We start from the raw sequence: 18,031 nt of genomic DNA, 5'->3' as shown, positions 1-18,031 counted from the left end.
GGGAAGCCCAGAATGTGCTCTGTAGCTATACCTTAATACAGTGCTAAATTATTTAGGCATGCTTAACCTGAGATGCTCAGAGCATCTTGGAAGTCCTATTAAGGGCTTCTGTAGTCATCGCTCAGTGAAAGGTTTCCCTTTCATTTCTTTCGTGATTACTAGGCAGAAACCTGAAAATGTAGGGAATTACATTTTAAAATAATAGAAAATTACAAAGATACTAAATTGTACCACAATAGTCAGATCCCCAGCCCCCAAAGATAACCACTAATTAAAGTTTTTATGTAAAGTTATCTTTTTTTCGTACATGAATGTGTATTTTGTGTTAGTACATAAATAAAGGTAGAATCCTGCTGTACATAATATTTTAAAACAGTTCTTGTTGTGTTGGCTTAACCCAACTATAGCTAATTAATTTACAGAGCGGGAAAAGTACACATTTTATTTATTTTTAATTTTTTTATTTTTATTTATTTATTTTTTTTAAAGTACACATTTTAATTGTGTCATCTGGCCTCTAAAATAAAGCCAGGGTAGGATTGAAAGCCCTTTTAGAAATGCATACAAGTTTGTCATTGCATTTCTGCATCCCTTTTCTGTCTGATTTTTACACAGTGGGGAGACAAGTCTTTGTGTTCTTCACAAATAAGTTACAGACATTCTATTTCAGCCAGAGTTGACCTGCAGGAAATGTGCTGAGGTCAAAGCCTGTCACGGCAGAATGTCACTTTCCTGAGAGAGCTAAGAGAAAAAGATGGGGGGAGCCCCACTCCAAATCTCTGAAGTATGTCATTCATTTCAGTGAATCACTAACTGCAGAATTAAAAAAATAAAAAAGTATATAAAATGGCTGGGAAGGACACATGGGTACCGTCTTTCTGGATGTCTGGTTTGGGGAAAGGATGAGCTGAGCTCAAAGCAGCCAGGTTTCCCCAGAAGCCAGCTCTGCTTTGTCAAGTTTGTGGCCCATATGATGGTTTTTGAGGGCAGGAGGGATGTCATTTTCTAAAGATGTTCCCAGATGCTCCGTGGGCTGCTATTTGGAGCTGGAATCCTCTCTGCTCACCTCCATAGTTTCAGAGGCCTAGAGTCTCGCCCCATCTCTCCCCCACCCCCCAACACACGTGCTGGACTCAGTTTCTCTCAGGAGGTTTTTGTCTGGGCAGCAATCCAGGGCGTGCTCCGAGAGCTCAGGCCCTGACACCCGTGCCCCTCCTGAGCTTTGCCTGCAGCCTGCTGAGTGCCAGCTTGGAGGCCTGAGATAAATAGTCTTGCAGCTGCTTAGCCGTCAGCCGGGCTCATTTATTTGACACAAATAAGCTCATTGACCTGATTTAGCGCAGGGAGGAACTACGGAGTCAGGTCCAATATGATCTTAAAGCCCTGTCTTTTCACCACAGCCTTTTCAGACCCTCAAGGATGGCCACTGAATTAAACGATGGTCGTGGGCACTCTTTCAAGGAAAGAAGGGGGAAGAGAGATAGATGGGAGGAAGAGGAAGGGGAGAGGAGAGAAGAAGGAGGTGCCAGGGGCACAAAGAGCAGTTGCTCTCTGTGCCACTTGGCGGCACCAATTCCTTAGGTTTTCTGTCCTCAGCATAGTCCTTGTCGGGAGACTGTGGGACCTGTGCCTGAGTGGATTCCCTCTCCCTAAGACAATGAAGGACCATCTGGTAGTGATGACAAACCAAGACTCTTTCCCGGGGCTTGTCGATTTTGTGCACAGGGACTCAGGAGAGTATCCATTGCAAGGAGAAGGAAATAGATCTGCTGCTGGTGCCCTCGAAGACCCCAGGCTTAACTCAGTGCCCGTGACTGCCCCCTTCTTCCTCCTCTCCCGTTCACCGAGGCAAAATGTAGAATAGTCTCTTGACCATTCCTACCCAGACAAAAAACATTTGCACCATCACTTTCACATGGCACTGTCTTCTGAGGCCGGTATTCTTTCTCATCTTCATTTTAAGAGCAAGGCTCTGATGCTCAGGTTAAATTTTGCTCCAGGTTATACCGTTAGATGCCAACTTCAGAGCCCTGGAAGGTGCACGTGGGCCCAGCCTAGGCACACTCTGATAGCAGCGACTGTCTTCCTATCATTTCTGGCGCTAAACACCTCTTATTTAATCCTAACAACCACGCTTATGAGGTAGTAGGTCTTTTTATCCTCATTCTAAAAAAACAAACTCAGATTAATTTCTTCGTGTAGGGGAACACTGTCTTAGTGGTTTAAACCAGGATAGTGACGGGACCCAGATCTTTTTTTGCTCTTGGACCTGGACTTTTAGCCCCTGTGATGTAGTAAGTGCCATACTGGGCTCTGAGCGCTGAGAAGGAGGTCCTAGATGGAGGAGGGGTTATTTGCTCTGAAGCTTGCTGTTTGACCTTGGGTTTGGATCATCCTTGATTTAAGCAGAATGTTTCACCTCGCTGCTAGTCCTGCCAGGAAGGGTTTTTGAATAATGCATTGAAAGGGGATCTTAGCCTTTCAGCACAACCCAGGTGAGAGGGCTCTATCTTAACATTCTTTTTCCCACTGAGCAGAGTCCTTATAATGGGCTGAATTGTCTCCTCCCAAAATCCGTATGCTGAATTCCCAACCCCAGTGCATCAGAATGTAACCTATTTAGAGAAAAGGCCTTTGAAGAGGTGATTAAGTTAAAGTGAAGCTGTGAGGGTGGCTTCTAATCTAATAGGACTGTGTCCTTCTAAGAAGAGGGAGAGACACCAGGGCTTTAAGAAGGCAGCTGTCTGCAAGCCAAGGAGGGCCTCAGGAGAAACAAACCTACTGACACCTTGATCTCGGACTTCCAGCCTCCAGAACCGCGAGAGAATAAATTCCTGCCGTTTTAGCTCCCCAGTCTGTGGTATTTTGTTACGACGGCCCTCACTGACTGATAAAATCCTTGAAGGAAATGATGCTGAGTTACTACGCAAACCCGAAGGACAGCACGGGGTAGGGAGCAACACTGAGCTGTATTGCTGGAGTCATCTTGGCTCCAGTGTGTCTCTTTTTTTCTGGGCCTGTTTGCCCATCTGTGAAAGTGTACATGGGAGCACGTATGAGGGTCCTTCCAGCCCTGGCATTCCAGGATTCTAGTTGGTAGCTTCAAGACCTGAAAAGTGCTGCTTTGAACCTGTGGTGTTTAAGTGCAGGGAGATTTTGCCCCCCGGGGGACATAAGCCAATGTGTGAAGACAGTTTTGATTGTCACGAAGTGTGTGTGTAGAAGTACTGTTGGCCTCTAATTGAGGCACAGCCCCCACTGTCCACAGTGTTGAGGTGGAGAAACCCTGGGTTAAACTTCGTTGCCCCTTGAATGGTGATGACGGGGAATTGCCAGCCCCAGTCATTCATTCAGCACGTATTTACTTGGCATTTACTGTGTGCTTAGCTCTGTGCTAGGGAGTACAGAGAACTGGAAGACAGTCTTCTGGAATTTAAAATCGAGTTGATCCTGAGCCTCTGGTTTTGGGAACATAGTACCTAAACATTCTTAGGTGTCAATGCTACCGTCCCCCTTAGGATAAACTGTCACTTTGGGTTTCCAGAGAAAGTCTTTTATGCTTGGACATCCAGGAACCATTTATTTAGTTCCACCTCATTCATAGACCTACACTAGTATAGCTTGTTTCTTTGCAAAAAGGATTTGAGGAAACTCTGTGTATTTGTATGTAGTACTGATTAGTAAAACAAATTAAATTAGAACCAGTTTAAAATAGAATGCCGACATGCAGTTGTGAGACAGCAACACAGTTAATGCATATACACATATATGCATTTTTCTAATTTTTCCTAATTATAAAGTGACATATTGCATTATAGAAAATTAGAGAAGTAAAGAGAATAGAAGCCTTCATAATCCTTCCATTTGTAGATAACCATTATTTGGTGTGTATCTCTTTTCATACACATGCACATATATTAATATATTTAACAAAAAAGAAAATTGTGATCCTATTTTACCATTTTGTAACCAAATGAATGGCCCTCGAATGGGGCTTTGACATCTGATTTGGGGATCACAAGGCAGAGAAAGTGGCCTGCATGCCAGGCTGGCTGTGGAGTTACGGAACCAAGGTCACTGCCCACCAAGAATGCATTGATTCAGGGAGGTGGGTGAAGGCCCACATTTCATTTCACAACTCCAGGGGGCATCATTCATTTGGTAACAAAGAGAATGGTGTGTTCCACGCCACCCCTTGCCCCTTCCCCATTGTGTGACCCAGCAGCCCTGGAACTCTATTTTTTGTAGCAGCTTTGTTGAGATACAATTCACTTACCATGCAGTTCACCCATTTAAAGTGTACAATTCAGTGATTTTAGTATATTCACAGAATTGTGCAACCATCACCACAGTCAATTTTAGAACATTTTCATCACCCCAGAAGGAAGTCCCATACCCGTTAGCTATTGCCCTCCCATTTCCCCCCAATCCTTCCAGCCCTAGATGACCACTAATCTACTTTCTGTCTGTAGATTTGCCTATTCTGGACATTTCATATAAATGTAATCATACAGTATGTGATCTTTTGTGACTGGTTCCTTTCACAAACATGAAAGCACCATGTTTTCATGGTTTGTCCAATTATAGCATGTATCAGTACTTTGTTCTTTTTTAAAAATTTATTTTTTAGTTGAAATACTCATACACCATACAGTTCACCCTTTTTAAGTATACAGTTCAGTAATTTTTCCTATTCACAAGGTTATGCAGACACTACCACTAATTCCAGAACATTTTCATCTCCCCAAAAGAAACCCCATACTTGTTGGCAGTCACTCCTCTTTCTTCCTCCCTGCCAGCCTGTGGCAACAATTAATTTACCTTCTGTCTCTATGGATTGACCTATTAATGGATATTTCATATAAATAGAATCATACAGTATGTAGTCTCTTGTTACTAACTTCTTTCACTTAGCATGTTTTCAAAGTTCACTCATGTTGTAACATGTCTCAGTACTTCATTCCTTTTTATGGCTAAATAGTATACCATCATATGAATAGACCACATTTGCTTATCCATTCATCAGTTGATGGGCATTTGGGTTGTTTCCACTTTTTGGTTATTGTGGATAATGTTGCTGTGAACATTTGTGTATAAGTTTTGTGCGGACATACACTTTCTGTTCTAGGCATATACCTAGAAGTGGAATTACTGGGTTATATGGTAACTCTGTTTCATCTTTTGAGGAACTGCCAGACTGTTTTTCAAAGCAATTGTACCATTTCACATTCCCACCAGCAGTGTATGAGGATTCTAATTACTCCACGTCCTTGCTAAGACTTGTCATTGTCTGTCCTTTTGATTGCAGCCATCCTAGTGCTGATGAAGTGGTATCTCATTGTGGCTTTTGACTTAGCATATCCCTGATGGCTAATGATGTTGAACGTCTCTTCATGTGCTTAGTGGCCACGTGGACATCTTCTTTAGAGAGATGTCTATCCTAATTCTTTGCCCATTTTAAAATTGGGTTGTCTTTTTATTCTTGAATTGTTCGAGTTCTTTATATATTTTGGATATGAGCCCCTTATCGGGTTCATGATTTGCAAACATTTCTCCCATTCTGTGGGTTGACATTTCACTTTCTTGATGGTGTTCTTTAAAGCATAAAAGTTGTAATTTTGATGAAGTTCAATTTAACTAATTTTTCTTTGGTTGCTTGTGCTTGTGGTGTCATATCTAATACCACTTGATTTTTTTTTTTTTAAAGGATGGATGGTGAGCATGTCCCTTTTTTTTTAATTTTAGCGATTTCATGTATCTTTATTTATTTATTTTATTTATTTATGGCTGTGTTGGGTCTTAATTTCTGTGTGAGGGCCTTCTCTAGTTGCGGCAAGTGGGGGCCACTCTTCATCGCAGCGCGCGGGCCTCTCCTTATCGCGGCCTCTCTTGTTGCGGAGCACAGGCTCCAGACGCGCAGGCTCAGTAATTGTGGCTCACGGGCCGAGTTGCTCCGCGGCATGTGGGATCTTCCCAGACCAGGGCTCGAACCCGTGTCCCCTGCATTGGCAGGCAGATTCTCAACCACTGCGCCACCAGGGAAGCCCACCACTTGATTTTTAATGAATGATAATATTCCTTGGAATAGATGTAACATAAAGGGATAATTATTTGATACTAACTTGCACAATGTTTTAATGCCCTTATCCCTAACTCTACCCCCAATAACTTTATTCTGGTGATATCTGGAGTTAGACCTCAAGCCATTTGCAAATTTCGTCAGATCCCTGTAGCCTTTGTAAACACATCATTGTTCCTCATGTCTCTTTTTCTCCCGTGGAATGTGCTTAGTGATGCCCAGACCTCTGCAGTGCAATTGACAAGGTGAACAAGTTTCCAAGCAGCACAACTTCAGGTGCCCTTTGTCCCTGTGATTCCATTGCCAACGTTGCACTAATGCAACCTTGTGGGACCACGTCGCCATCTTCTGGCAAAGATGGGAAAGTGCAATGCCAGGAACTTGAACGTTCTGTGGAAGGTCTTTTCCTTTTTTCCCTTCTCCGTGGTAGATTGTCAGGTACCAACTAATTGTTTTCATTCTGACCTACTTCTGTTGCTTTAAAAGGTTTTTCCACCTTTGGAGGTAGCATTTAAAGATTCAACCACTTATGAAAACCAAATCTGTTTTCTATAAGGCAGGGAAGCTTGTGTGTTTCTCATTCTACAGGCAGTTCCTGGTGTGTGAAACATTTCATCATTGAGTAGAAAGCAATACTTTACCTTAGGTGAGGAAAGGAAAATGAATGCAAGTCATTTCTCTTGTCATATGGGTCATATTATCATATTTGTTGAGTCCCTGATAGTCTAGGACTGTCAGGTGTATCATTATACCTTCTTCTCCCAGCCCTCCCAGCTATACCCAGGTGTATGTATTGTCCCCACTTTGCTGATGAGAGTGAGGCCTTGGAAAGATAAATGACTGACCTTTGTTTTCTAGGACAGAATGGGCAAAAACTTTTCTTTTAATGAATGATAGAATAGTCAGGATGTAAAATCATTAGAACCCAGTATAATGCCTTATAGTGTATTTTAATAGGTCTTTATTGAATGAATGAAAAAAATAAATTCTGTGCCCTGGCTCCTGACCTACTTTCTTTTCACCACATCCAGCTGCTTCTCCTGTCATAAATGCCTCGTCATTTCAACAAATATTTGCAGTGTTGTTCAATGAGAGAACAGGTGTTTATAACTTTCAACCTTTAATAAAAGGAGTAAAAATGTGATTTTTAAAAAAATGTGCAGAAAAACACTTACACAGATATTCATACCAGTGTTGTTCACAACAGCCAAAAAGTGGAAACAGTCCAAATGCCTGTCAAAAGATGAATGGGTAAACAAAAATGTGGACTATCCATACGACGGAATATGGTTCAGCCATAGAAAGGAATGAGGTACTGACACAGGCCTACAGCATGGACGACCCTTGAAAACATGATGCTGAGTGAAAGAAGCCAGTCCCCAAAGACCACATGTTGTATAATTCCATTACAACACATGTTGGGGTGGCTGCACAACTCTGAATATACTAAGAAATATACTAAGAATACACTTGAAATAGGTGTGCATTTTATATTTATATTATGTCCCAATAAAGCTGTTTTTAAAATGTGTACAAGAAGCTTTGCAAAGGGCTGGTGTGTGTGTTGGGGAGAGGTGTTGTGCTTGGGATCCCCACGGAGGAAGTGGAAGCCAGAGTGGAGAGCCAGGCTCAGCCAGAAAGACCTGAGCTTAATCTCCAATTCTGCCCCTGACGAGTAGCGTCATTTTACCCTAATACTTAGTTGCTCTGGAGCTTGGTTTTCATATTTGTAAGACAGGCGTGACAGTACCCTCCTCACAGGCTCTTTTTGGCTTAAATAGATTATGTAAAGTTTCTTGCACATGCCACGTTCAGCAAATATTCATTTCCATCTTCCAACCCTGAGTTGCTATGATTCTGTGACTTTCAGGCTGGTGAACAAGCTGTTAAGCCCCTTTACCTTCAGAAGCTTCTAGTGGGCAGTGCAGCTGAGTGGATCCAAAATGTGAAATGAGGGGTTTGGACTAAGCTAAAAGACTGGCCACTTGGCAGCAGTCTATGGTTTCCTTGTTCAGATGCCCTAAGTTAGTGGTCTGCTTGAGCCCTCTGTGGTCTACGCTGCAGGACCCCAGTCCTGCCCATGGCGGTTTGCGAGTCTGTGGGACACACACGCATTGTCCTCTGATTCTGAAAGGCCTGTGCAGCATCTGTAGGCAGGGCCCTTCTCCTATCTGCCGGTCACCCCCAGCTCTGCCTCCCCAGTTCCTTCTTCAAGGGGCCGATTGGCAGAGGGGCCTTGTTATAAGGGGGATGCTGGGAATGTTTCCAACAGTAGAGTTTTTCTTTACCCTCGTAAAGCAGTTTTGTCCTGGATGAATAAGGACCCTTCAAGCTACTCCACACAAACAAAGGCAGATAAGCATGTACCAGTGAGGCTGGGCGAAAAATGGAAGGGGGTGTCTAGAATGTCTCTGCCACCCCCAAGCCGACAAGTCACATCAGTCCTGCTGTCGGACACCTCGGGACCAGAGGAATTGACTCTATTGGTGACCCCTGACCCCTCCCAACAATCCTAGGCAACCCTGGGACCTGGCGAGCTCCATCCCTGTGCTCTTCCTTGAACTAGAGGCCTTACCCAGTGGGCGGTACTCAACACAGGGGAGTGAATTCCGAACACGGAATTTTCAGATTGCGTGGTGGGGCCTGGGGAGGGAGGGATGTTGGGGATGAATTGCAGGGGAAGGCTGGCCCTGCGATTCTTATGAAAATGAAATAAAAAGGAGAGTCTATTGGGTTTTGACATTTCCTAATTGTCACTTTTACACTGGCGGAGTAAATTCAAATTCCCCTCTTTTTAAAATTACATAACCCTTCTCCTGTCCAAGGACACTTATTCAAAAGCCTTCATTTGGGGTCTTGTGCTAATAACCGTAATGAGACTCTGGGAGGAGAGCTGCGGGGCCAGGACCGGAATGGGGGGTTTGAATAGGGGGAACACCGGTTAACGGGGGTCGGTCCTCCCTTCTGGCCCTCGGTAGAGGGAGCGTTGTGTGGCAGCATTGACAATGGAGTCTCGAAAGACGTAGTGAAACACAGCACAGCATCCCTGCAAAGCAGGAATGTTTCCCACTTTACACAGGAGGAAACGATCCATGAGAGGGGATGCGGCTTACCAGGCCCGAGGAGCCAGGAAGTGGGGCTCAGACCCAGCCCTGCATTTTGATGCGATGCAATGGCCTTAGGCAAGAAGTGACTTGAAATGAAGGCCATCTGTGCTCTTTCCCGGGCCCTCTCTGCCCTTCTGCCAACAGCATGCACATGTCTAGGCTGAGCCCCTTGTCCTGTACGAAGAAGGTTTTCTCCCCACGTGGGTGTGCTGGTTCTTGTTTCGGCCTAGAGTGCAGAATCTCAGAAGCCCTACTGATGACATAGACACCTGGAGATGGATGCATGAGATAAGCCTGGTCAGGGCCAGGGGCAGTTTGACCCTCCCAGGTGGAAGATCACGGTCAAGGCAAATGTGAAGTGCAGGAGTCAACAAACTTTCTCTGTAAAGGGCCTGAAGGTAAGTATTTCCAGTTTTGAAGTTATACGGGCTCTGTTTTAAATGTTTAACTTCGCTGTCGTAGCTTGAGTAGCTTGAGTGCGACCAAAGACACTATGTACACAAATGGGCTTGGCTGTGTTACAATAAAACTTTATTTACACAGGTCTGGGGCTGGATTCAGCCTGCAGGCTATAGTGTACTGACCTCTGGCTTAGCGAACCAATCTTAATTGGTCAAACTCCCTTCTTAGTGTTGTCCTTTATTTTAGAGACAAAGTGCTAGAAAAGATGGAGTCTTTTCAGTGATCCCTAGAAGGTTGCTAACAACCATGCAAGGCCACCTTCAGAGAAAGACCTCCACCAAGTGGAAGCAACAGGAATTCGGAGCTTTTACCCTCCAGCAGATGCTCAGAAATGAAGATTCTACTTTCTTCCCATTGTCCCTCAACGGAAGGCTGGGTGTTTTAATTAGCTAATGTTGGCAAATTGCTTTGACGAAAATTGTAAAACGTTTCGTGCTACAAGTGCCAAGAATCCTAATTAGCTTTCCTTAAAGATACCACCTGGAAGTGTGATAGCTTGTTGCTAGAGGTCCAAGCCAGCCAGAATAACCTGCGGACCCAAAACCGGTTTTTAAGCAAACACAACTGAATACAATCGGATCTCTACATCGAAGTCACATTTTCTTCCTTCTGCGGAATCTGATTCCTGGCAGCTGGGATATTAAACCATGAAAGTCTGCTAGCGACAGGGGCATGAAACAAATTAACCCATCCATTTGTTGCCGCCGATGTTGCCTTTTGGATTTTTAGCTTGTGCGTTGGAGGCCCTGCCCCGGCGTGTCAAGGTTACAGGGAGGAGGAGGCTGGCAGCCACTTAGTCATACAGCAGGGCTGGCTCCCAGGTCCCCCAGTCTGAGAGAGACGTGTATATGCTGTCGCTCTTAACAGCTGGATAATGAATTTGCTCTCCAACACTCTTGTTTCATGTGGCGGCAGTGGCGACAGCAGCAGCATCTGATCTGTGTCACCATCAGAAGCAAGTGAGATGTAGTTAATATGGACCTTAGCCACTGACGTGCATTGATTCGGAATCTCCAGGCTCTGATGAAGTCCTCCTAAATTGGTAGGGCCGGGCCCTGTGTGAGAGGATGTGGCAGGGGGCAGGGGTGGGGAGGGATTCCTCAGCCTCACCACTGTTGACATTTGGGGCCAGATGATTCTTTGAGGTGGGAGAGGGGGAGGCTCTGCTGTGCACTGTAGGACGTTGAGTAGCATCCCTGGTCTCTACCCACTAGGTGCCAGTAGCAGCCCTCATTCCCAGTGGTGACAACCCACAATGTCTCCAGACACGGCCTTTTAATGTTCCCTGGAGGGGACAGTCGTCCTAGTTGAGAAACACTGGGTTAAGGGGAGGAGGGGGGCATGGAGTCACGTTTTTCAGGGATGCACTTGGACCAGGGACCTAGTGGAAAGTGGGCTCCAAGCATCACTCTTGACTCCTTTGTCACACCCTCATCTAATCCATGAGCAAGTCCCAAAGGCTCTACCTTGACGGCATGTTCTGCACCAGACCACTTCTTGCCACCCCGCCTCTCCTGCTCTTGTTCAAGCCCCTACGTTTCTGGTCTAGATGATGCTAGCAGCCTCCCAGCTGGTCCTCCTGCTCCCCTTTGCTCCCCATAGGCAGAGGGACTCTCCGGAAAGGTAAGCGAGAGCATCTCACCATCTTGCCAGGAACCCCCAGGCTCCCTCGCACTTACACTGAAATCCCCAGTCCAACCAGGTGCTGTGCCCTGTGTGCGCCTCCCCTCTGCCCATAGACGTCCTTCACTCCCCTGGGTCTCTGCTCAAATGTCCCTCTCCAGGGGCCTTCCCGCACCCCTACCCTGAAGAGCACACCTCTGTCTTCTCTGCGCCAGGGATCCTCAGCCTCGGCACTAGTGACATTTGGGGCCAGACGATTTTTTGCAGTGGGGGCTGTCGTGGGCATTATAAGATGTTGAACAGCATCCCTCTCCCTTCCCCACCAGACGACAGTGGACCCCCACCCCCACCCAGTTGTGACAACCAACAATGTCTCCAGACATTGCCCACTGTCCCCTGAGAGGCAGCATCGCCCTGGTTGAGAATCACTGCTGTCCTGCAAGTGTTTTTCTTCACGGCGCTCTCCGACAGGACATCCTGTTTGTCTTCTTCACTGGAATGCAGGCTCTAGGAAGGCAGGACTTAGATTTTTCCCCTGCTATATTCTCAGGGCATAGAATAGAGCTTGGGACATAGTAGGTGCTCCGTAATTATGTTGAATGTTATGAACTTCATGATTCTAAGCAACCCGTGAGGTGATGGGGTCATGGATCGGGGCAGGACTGACCGGCAGAGTGTGTCTTACTGGTTATAGACATCGAAATGCTATGCCTTGGACACCTGCAAGCTCTTTAAAGCACAGAGAAATCTTTGGGAACCCTAAGCCAGGGCTCTGGTGGAAGGGCAGCTACAGAGCCCCTCCCTGGAAGTGTTTATTCCGGGGATAAGGTGCATTTTCCAGGGGCGCCCAGATGAGCCTGCAGACCACACTTGAAGAGACACTAGGCTCTGTTGAGAGTAAATGGTCTCTGGCCAGCAGACATTTCTCGAACTGAAGGGTTTGTGTGGTCTGGAGAGCCAGCGAACATTCTAGCTTCTGTTCGTGGGTGCATTGAGGATTTCTTTCCTGGCTACAGGTGGTACCTGGAACTTGGCTGATGAGGGCGATTCTCCTCCTTTCCTTCATCCCCCTCTCTCAGCATCACCAAGACATCCAGATGGATGGCCCTGGTTGGGTGTGGTGAGCCCTACGAACACAGCCATGCACCAGCGTCATGGGGGGGGGGGTTTGGCCATGTGCAAAGCCACTTCTTCCTCCTTCTGGTGCTACTCTTCTAGCTTCTGGTGTTTGCATGTTATTTCTCCCATCCTCTATTCATAGCGGAGGGGACATACTGTAAAGTGTAGCAATTATGAGAAATCTGACTTCAAACTGAGACTCTTCCACTGGCCACGTGACTTTGGCAAATGACTTAACTTTTTAAAAACTTGGTTTGCCCATCTCTACAATGGGGATAATACCCAGCTCTCCGTTTCCTCCTGAGCATGCCATGAAATGAGCAGGGTTCCTCACCTGGCCTGGCCAATGTAAGTCCTCACTGAGGAGTTGCTGTTGTTATTTCCTGCCTACCGGCGGCGCCTTCCTTCAGCCAGCTCAGCCCTCAGCAGGGTTCACCTGCCTCTTCCCTTTTCCTCTCGAATTTGGCTCCTGTTGCCTCTTTGGTGTCATCGTCCCCACTAGCAAGCAGCTTCCCCCTCCTGACTCTCACCCTCTCTCCCTCCCTTCCCAGCATGCGTATCTCATCACTGTGATTACACCGTATTAGCCACCGTGATTGTTCCATGCCTTGGCACCTCATTACTGAAATAAAGTTAACATTAATGGGAGTCCTGCAGCTAATCCCTCTGCTCACCTCTCCTGAAAATGCATTCCAGTGATTAGCAGGAGAGACACATGCATGTATTCATTTTAAAACTGTTCCCCGGCTCCCCCCACCCCACTCCCTCCACATCTCCTCAGTCACTGCAGAGACAGAGGCCAGGGGGCCTTTTAGCTGCCAATGGGTGGAGGAGGCAGTGAAATCCTTCCGAACTGGGGCAGGCAGGATTTTGGGAGCAGCCAACTTTTCCCCCTAGAAAAGAAATGCATTTGTTTTTTTAGGGCGGGTGCAATTAAAAACAAAACCAACCCACAAACAAAATGCCTTAGAGTGAAACAGACTGGGGGTGTGTCCTAGCCTTGCCACTTTCTCCTAGGAGACCTCTGTAAAATTGGTTTAACCTTCCTGAAGTGCAGTTTCCTTCTCTGGTGAAGGGGAGGATTATGTCAGATGGAAGAACCTAATGCCTCAAGGATCGTTTCCCTCCCCTCCCCTGGCCTGCGAAACCAGAGGTCAGGGGTGTCCACGGGGCTCCTTGAGGTCCCCAGTGTTGGGATAGTGCTGAGCACGAGGAAGATGGATTTCTCAGTGACGTATTATCATTTATAAGAACTTGGGTGAAACTCCATCTTCCTGCCCCCCCGGCCCCGCCCCGGGGAATCTGCAAATCCACAGACTGACAAATACCCTCCCTCACAGGACTCAGGAGCTGGGCTCCTAGGTCCTCTCCTTTCCCGCATTTCCTCTGTCCTGATTAAAACTGGAGCCAGGATGACTCCCCCCGCCCCCGCCGTGCAGCTCCCCCTCGGCAGCAGCCAAGAAAAGGGAGCAGGGGAACAGCAGAGGGAGGCGTGGGGCTGTAATGAGATTCACCGGCGCCCTCACTCACCCTCCGTGTCAAGGAGACATTTTCAAAAAGGTTTGACACAGCATCCTCGCAGAGCCCTTTGCCAAAACGCAAGGTGGAGGCCCCCGGAGTACTTTAAGCCGGCTTCTGTTAACAGAGCGGCCCGTCTGCATATTATAATCACGCCGCTCCAGTTCCCCGTTAAGCAGCTGTTCCCACAAAGAGGGACAATAGCTCAGCCCCACCCCTTTGAGAGCTGATTTCAGTCTTGTCTTTGCCGGTGCCAATTCTTTGATCAGTTTTCACTTAGGATCTGGAGGGCATGTTACAAAGTGCTTTGGGATGGCTGCCAACAGGCGCCTCACTGGAGCATGACAGGGGCCCAGAAGTGTCAGTGTTGGGAGAGAGACAGAGCTCACAGGATGCCTTTTAAAAAATAATTATATTTGAATTTTAAAAGCAATCTTCATATATGTTAGTAGATTCATTTATATGGAAAGCTATGCCAGTTCCTCTACCCTTTTAATATTTGATGTTGCATCAGCTTCCTTCACAGTTGGGATAAGCATTCTCTGGCATCTTGGAGACTTTTGGGACTCCTGGGTTAAAGAAAAAGCAATGAGAGGCCGGATACTGTCATTTCTTTCCCATTCCTCATTGGCTCTCCTTCCACCCCTCAACCAGATGCTTTGTTGCTAAATTGATTGTAGACGATCCGAGGGAGCAAGGCAGGAAATGGGGGGGGGGGTCCAAAATAAATTTGCTTTGTTTGTGGTGGGAGTGGTAACAATATCTATCATTTATTTTATTTTTTTATTGTGATAAAATGTACCTAATATAGAATTTACCATTTTAACCATTTCTCAGTGCACAGTTCAGTGTCATGAAGTACATTCATATCGTTGTGCAGTCTTCACCACCATCCAGCTCCCGAACTCTTTTCATTTTCCCAAACTGAAACTGTACCCATTAAACACTCACTCCCCTCCCCCCCAGCCCTTGGCAACCACCTTTCTACTTTCTGTCTCTATGGCTTTGACTTCTCTAGGTACCTCATGTAAGTGGAATCATGTAATATTTATTCCTTAGTGTCTGATTTCTTTCACTGAGCATAATGTCCTCAAGATTCATCCCTGTTGTGGCAGGTATCAGAACTTTCTTTTCATAACTGAATAATATTTCATTTCTGTATATACTACATTTGCTTATCCATTCATCAGTTGACGGCCACTTGGGTCGCTTCCCATTTATTGAATCTTACAGTTTCCAGCTGGCCACGTGAGGTGTTTGCCTACCTACAGACATTGAATTTAATTCTCACCAATGCCATTTTATAGTTGAGGAAAGGGAGCCTGGAGAGATGAAGGGGCTTGCTTGAGGTGACTTGCTGTTAATTGGTGGGGCTGAGATTTGGCTTTGGGAATGTCTCACTCTAAAACTATAGTTCTCAAACATTCCAGGATTGCTTAGGAGGTTCCTGGGCCCTGTCTTGACCTATTCCAGTTCCGAAAGTCTGCAGTAGGACCCAGGAGTTTGTGTCTTAACAAGCACCCTTCTCCAATACAGGTTATCAGAGAACTAGAGTCTGCTTAATATGTGTGCAGTCTAGGGTTTTGACAACTATCCTATATGACCTTGTTACTAAGGGAATTGGAGGCAGCTTTCCCCCAAACATTTTAAGATAAACAGAAGTGTTCTGCGTAAAGGGAGAGTTGGGAGAGACTTCTGCATGCAGTCCATAAGGCATTCATACACAGGGGCATGTGTGAGGGCCTGCAGTTTGGGCTGCATGGTCACCTCTGAGCTTGCTAGCAGCCCAAGCAAGGAGTGAAACAAGATTAGCCACAAGATGTATCCAGCTCATAACATAAAACATACCACCAGGAGCACAGCTATTGTGTGCATTTGATCTGAGGTCTCCTCACTGAGAAGACCCCGTGCTGTGATGGAAAATAGTCACAAACGCCCCTGAATCAGTTTGACAGGACTGTCCTAGGGCTATGTCTTTAGGGCAAACCGAGGTGCGATGCTAACGAACCCTTCTGGTAGAGACAAACCTAGAGAAAACTGCACTGAGCCATTTCAAACCTGCTTTCTGCAGGGTTGTGATAGAGTTCTTCGTGTTCTAAAACGGATCCCCTGGCTTTTTGTTAGATTGCTGGCCTGCCTCGGCAGCTCCATTCTTTCCAGCTCCTCTCCTGAGCCTGCAGGTCCCCCTGCCCTGGAGAAAAGAGCCCAGCGGGGGTCCTCTGCTTTAATGACTAGGATGCTTGTCTTTAAAGTTTGCAAAGCCCTCGGCCTCCAACCAGTGGCCAGTGTGGCCCTTCTCTCCTTCGGCATGCAAGAAAAGCTGCTGTCTGGTTGAGTGAGCTCTGCTATAAATCAAAGTGTCACCACTTAGCCAGTAGAAGTGATTTAATTAATCCGCTGTGTTGTCCCCTGAGCATCACTCCACCTGACTGCTAATCAACTTCCATCAGCAAGAGGAAAATACAGGCCCTCTTTTGCTGAACCGCATTGCATGAGATGAAGGAAGAGAGGGAAGGGGAGAAAAAGTTAATTGCGGCACAGGAGCTCAAACTGTCACAAGAAAAAAGTCTCTCGTCTGGCATCTGCCTCTTTATACACTGTTGTCCCGTCTCGGGTGAGCTGCAGGAGAGGACCACATTTCAGTGATATTAATAGAGACATTATCTATTGTCCATATCTATTTATAAGAAATAATATCTTGCCTGGAAACCCTTGACAGCTGGCATATTGCAAAAAGGAACTGTTCTTTTATCATGCACCCAGTATTTAGGCCTTAAAAAAAAAAACCCACACAAAACCTTCATTGATAATCAGATAAGATTGAAAGTTTATGTATCTATCACTCGGGCACAGGAACATTTTTGACAGGTGACCACCCCAATTTCTGTCACATTCAGGCGAAATAAATGCAAGGCATTTCTCTGCAATGTAATTAGGCAGATCTAGTTAATGCTCTAGTGCTTTGAAGGTGAAACGAGCTTTTGTAATGAGAATTCCAAGCCCAGGATACTTGAAACCTTTATTTAAGAGCCTTATATCTCGAACCTCTTCACTAACGCATGGCTCCATTTTACAGTAGGAGAAGCCGAGGCAAACAAGGGTCAGGGAAATTTCCAGAAAGTTGCAGAGCCAATATGAGTGTTCTGAAACTGGGATCCCTCCCTTGTTGGGGTGGGGGGAGAGGGGGTGCCTAAGATTCTGTTTTAAAGTATGGGCTTATCTGGAATTGGATTCTTTTCTGATTGCTGAGCACTTACTCGATAAAAAGAAATTTATAAATTCTCTTAAGCAGGATAGAGACCAGAAAATCTTTCATCTGATCCAGAAAATGACATCTTGCACCAATTATGCATAAACCTTGGTTTTTCTCCATCAGAGGACTCCCCTTCCTCCATCCCCCCCCCCACCCCCACCAAGCACACATGGAATTCCTGCCCAGCTTTTGTGGGTGAGTCATTGTGTCTTTAAAGACGGGTTAGGGGCAGTGTTTACCTGCTCAGAACACTGTGTTTCAGCAAAGATGTGCTTGGGATCAGAGCCTCTGCTGTACTAAAGTTGATGGATGTGCCTTTTAAAAGAAAGAGAGCCCTGGAATCTAATTCCAATAACTCTGAGTGCCCAGGGCCGTTAAGGACTTCCCTGGGTGTCTCCACACGTGACCTCTTTATGTGCATTATCACTGCTGGGCCAGGGCCACCCCTACAATTCTGGATGGGTGACAGGGTGAATGACAAGGGTGCTTCTCCATTATTATTAAGTCAAAATCTGATTAAAATGGATATCTGGGGCAGCTTTAAAGGGAAAGAGCTGCCATAAGAGATGCGGAGGTGTGTGTGGTCCGTCGAATGCTAGAGGGCAGTACAGCCTTCTTCCCTACCCTAGGGTGTGGCTTCTCTAGGCGGCTTTCCTCTTGCCTCAAGGAAGGCCAGGGCTGCCTGGGCAGAGGAGAGAAAGAGGGAGTCACTGGCTTCCACCAGCTAAAGCTCATGGGCACCCAAAGGGCAAGTGCTCCCTCCTTGTAGAGGGCAAGGGCCTGCCCCAGTCTGTTGCTGGGGGTAGTGGAACAAGGGCTGGGATTGGAGCCCCATGGAGCTGGGTGGAATTCTGACTGAGTGCCCCCTCT

The 18,031-nt window shown here is 46.3% G+C and overlaps 1 protein-coding gene across 38 annotated transcripts in view; it reads left to right on the top strand.

The window, feature by feature from the left end:
- The window catches only part of SPRING1 (SREBF pathway regulator in golgi 1), a 319,961-nt gene that overhangs the window by 22,477 nt on the left and 279,453 nt on the right, over positions 1-18,031 (top strand). For 2 of the 38 annotated variants that reach the window (XM_082355751.1, XM_082355777.1), the window contains one exon: positions 7,287-7,618. The exons of 34 other annotated variants lie outside the window; for them this stretch is intronic. In XM_082355751.1, the coding sequence (XP_082211877.1) occupies positions 7,287-7,334 (48 nt within the window). In that variant the 3' untranslated portion in view covers positions 7,335-7,618. Of the gene's footprint in view, positions 1-7,110; positions 7,244-7,286; positions 7,619-10,563; positions 10,627-18,031 lie in introns of those variants that run through there. 2 more of the 38 variants (XM_082355778.1, XM_082355780.1) reach the window with 2 other exon arrangements.

This window comes from Balaenoptera borealis (assembly GCF_965194805.1).
Source record: "Balaenoptera borealis genome assembly, chromosome: 14".
In the NCBI taxonomy this organism is placed as follows: Eukaryota; Metazoa; Chordata; class Mammalia; order Artiodactyla; family Balaenopteridae; genus Balaenoptera; species Balaenoptera borealis.
Note: the sequence above shows the minus strand (reverse complement) of the source record. Positions and strands in the feature narration are given on the sequence as shown.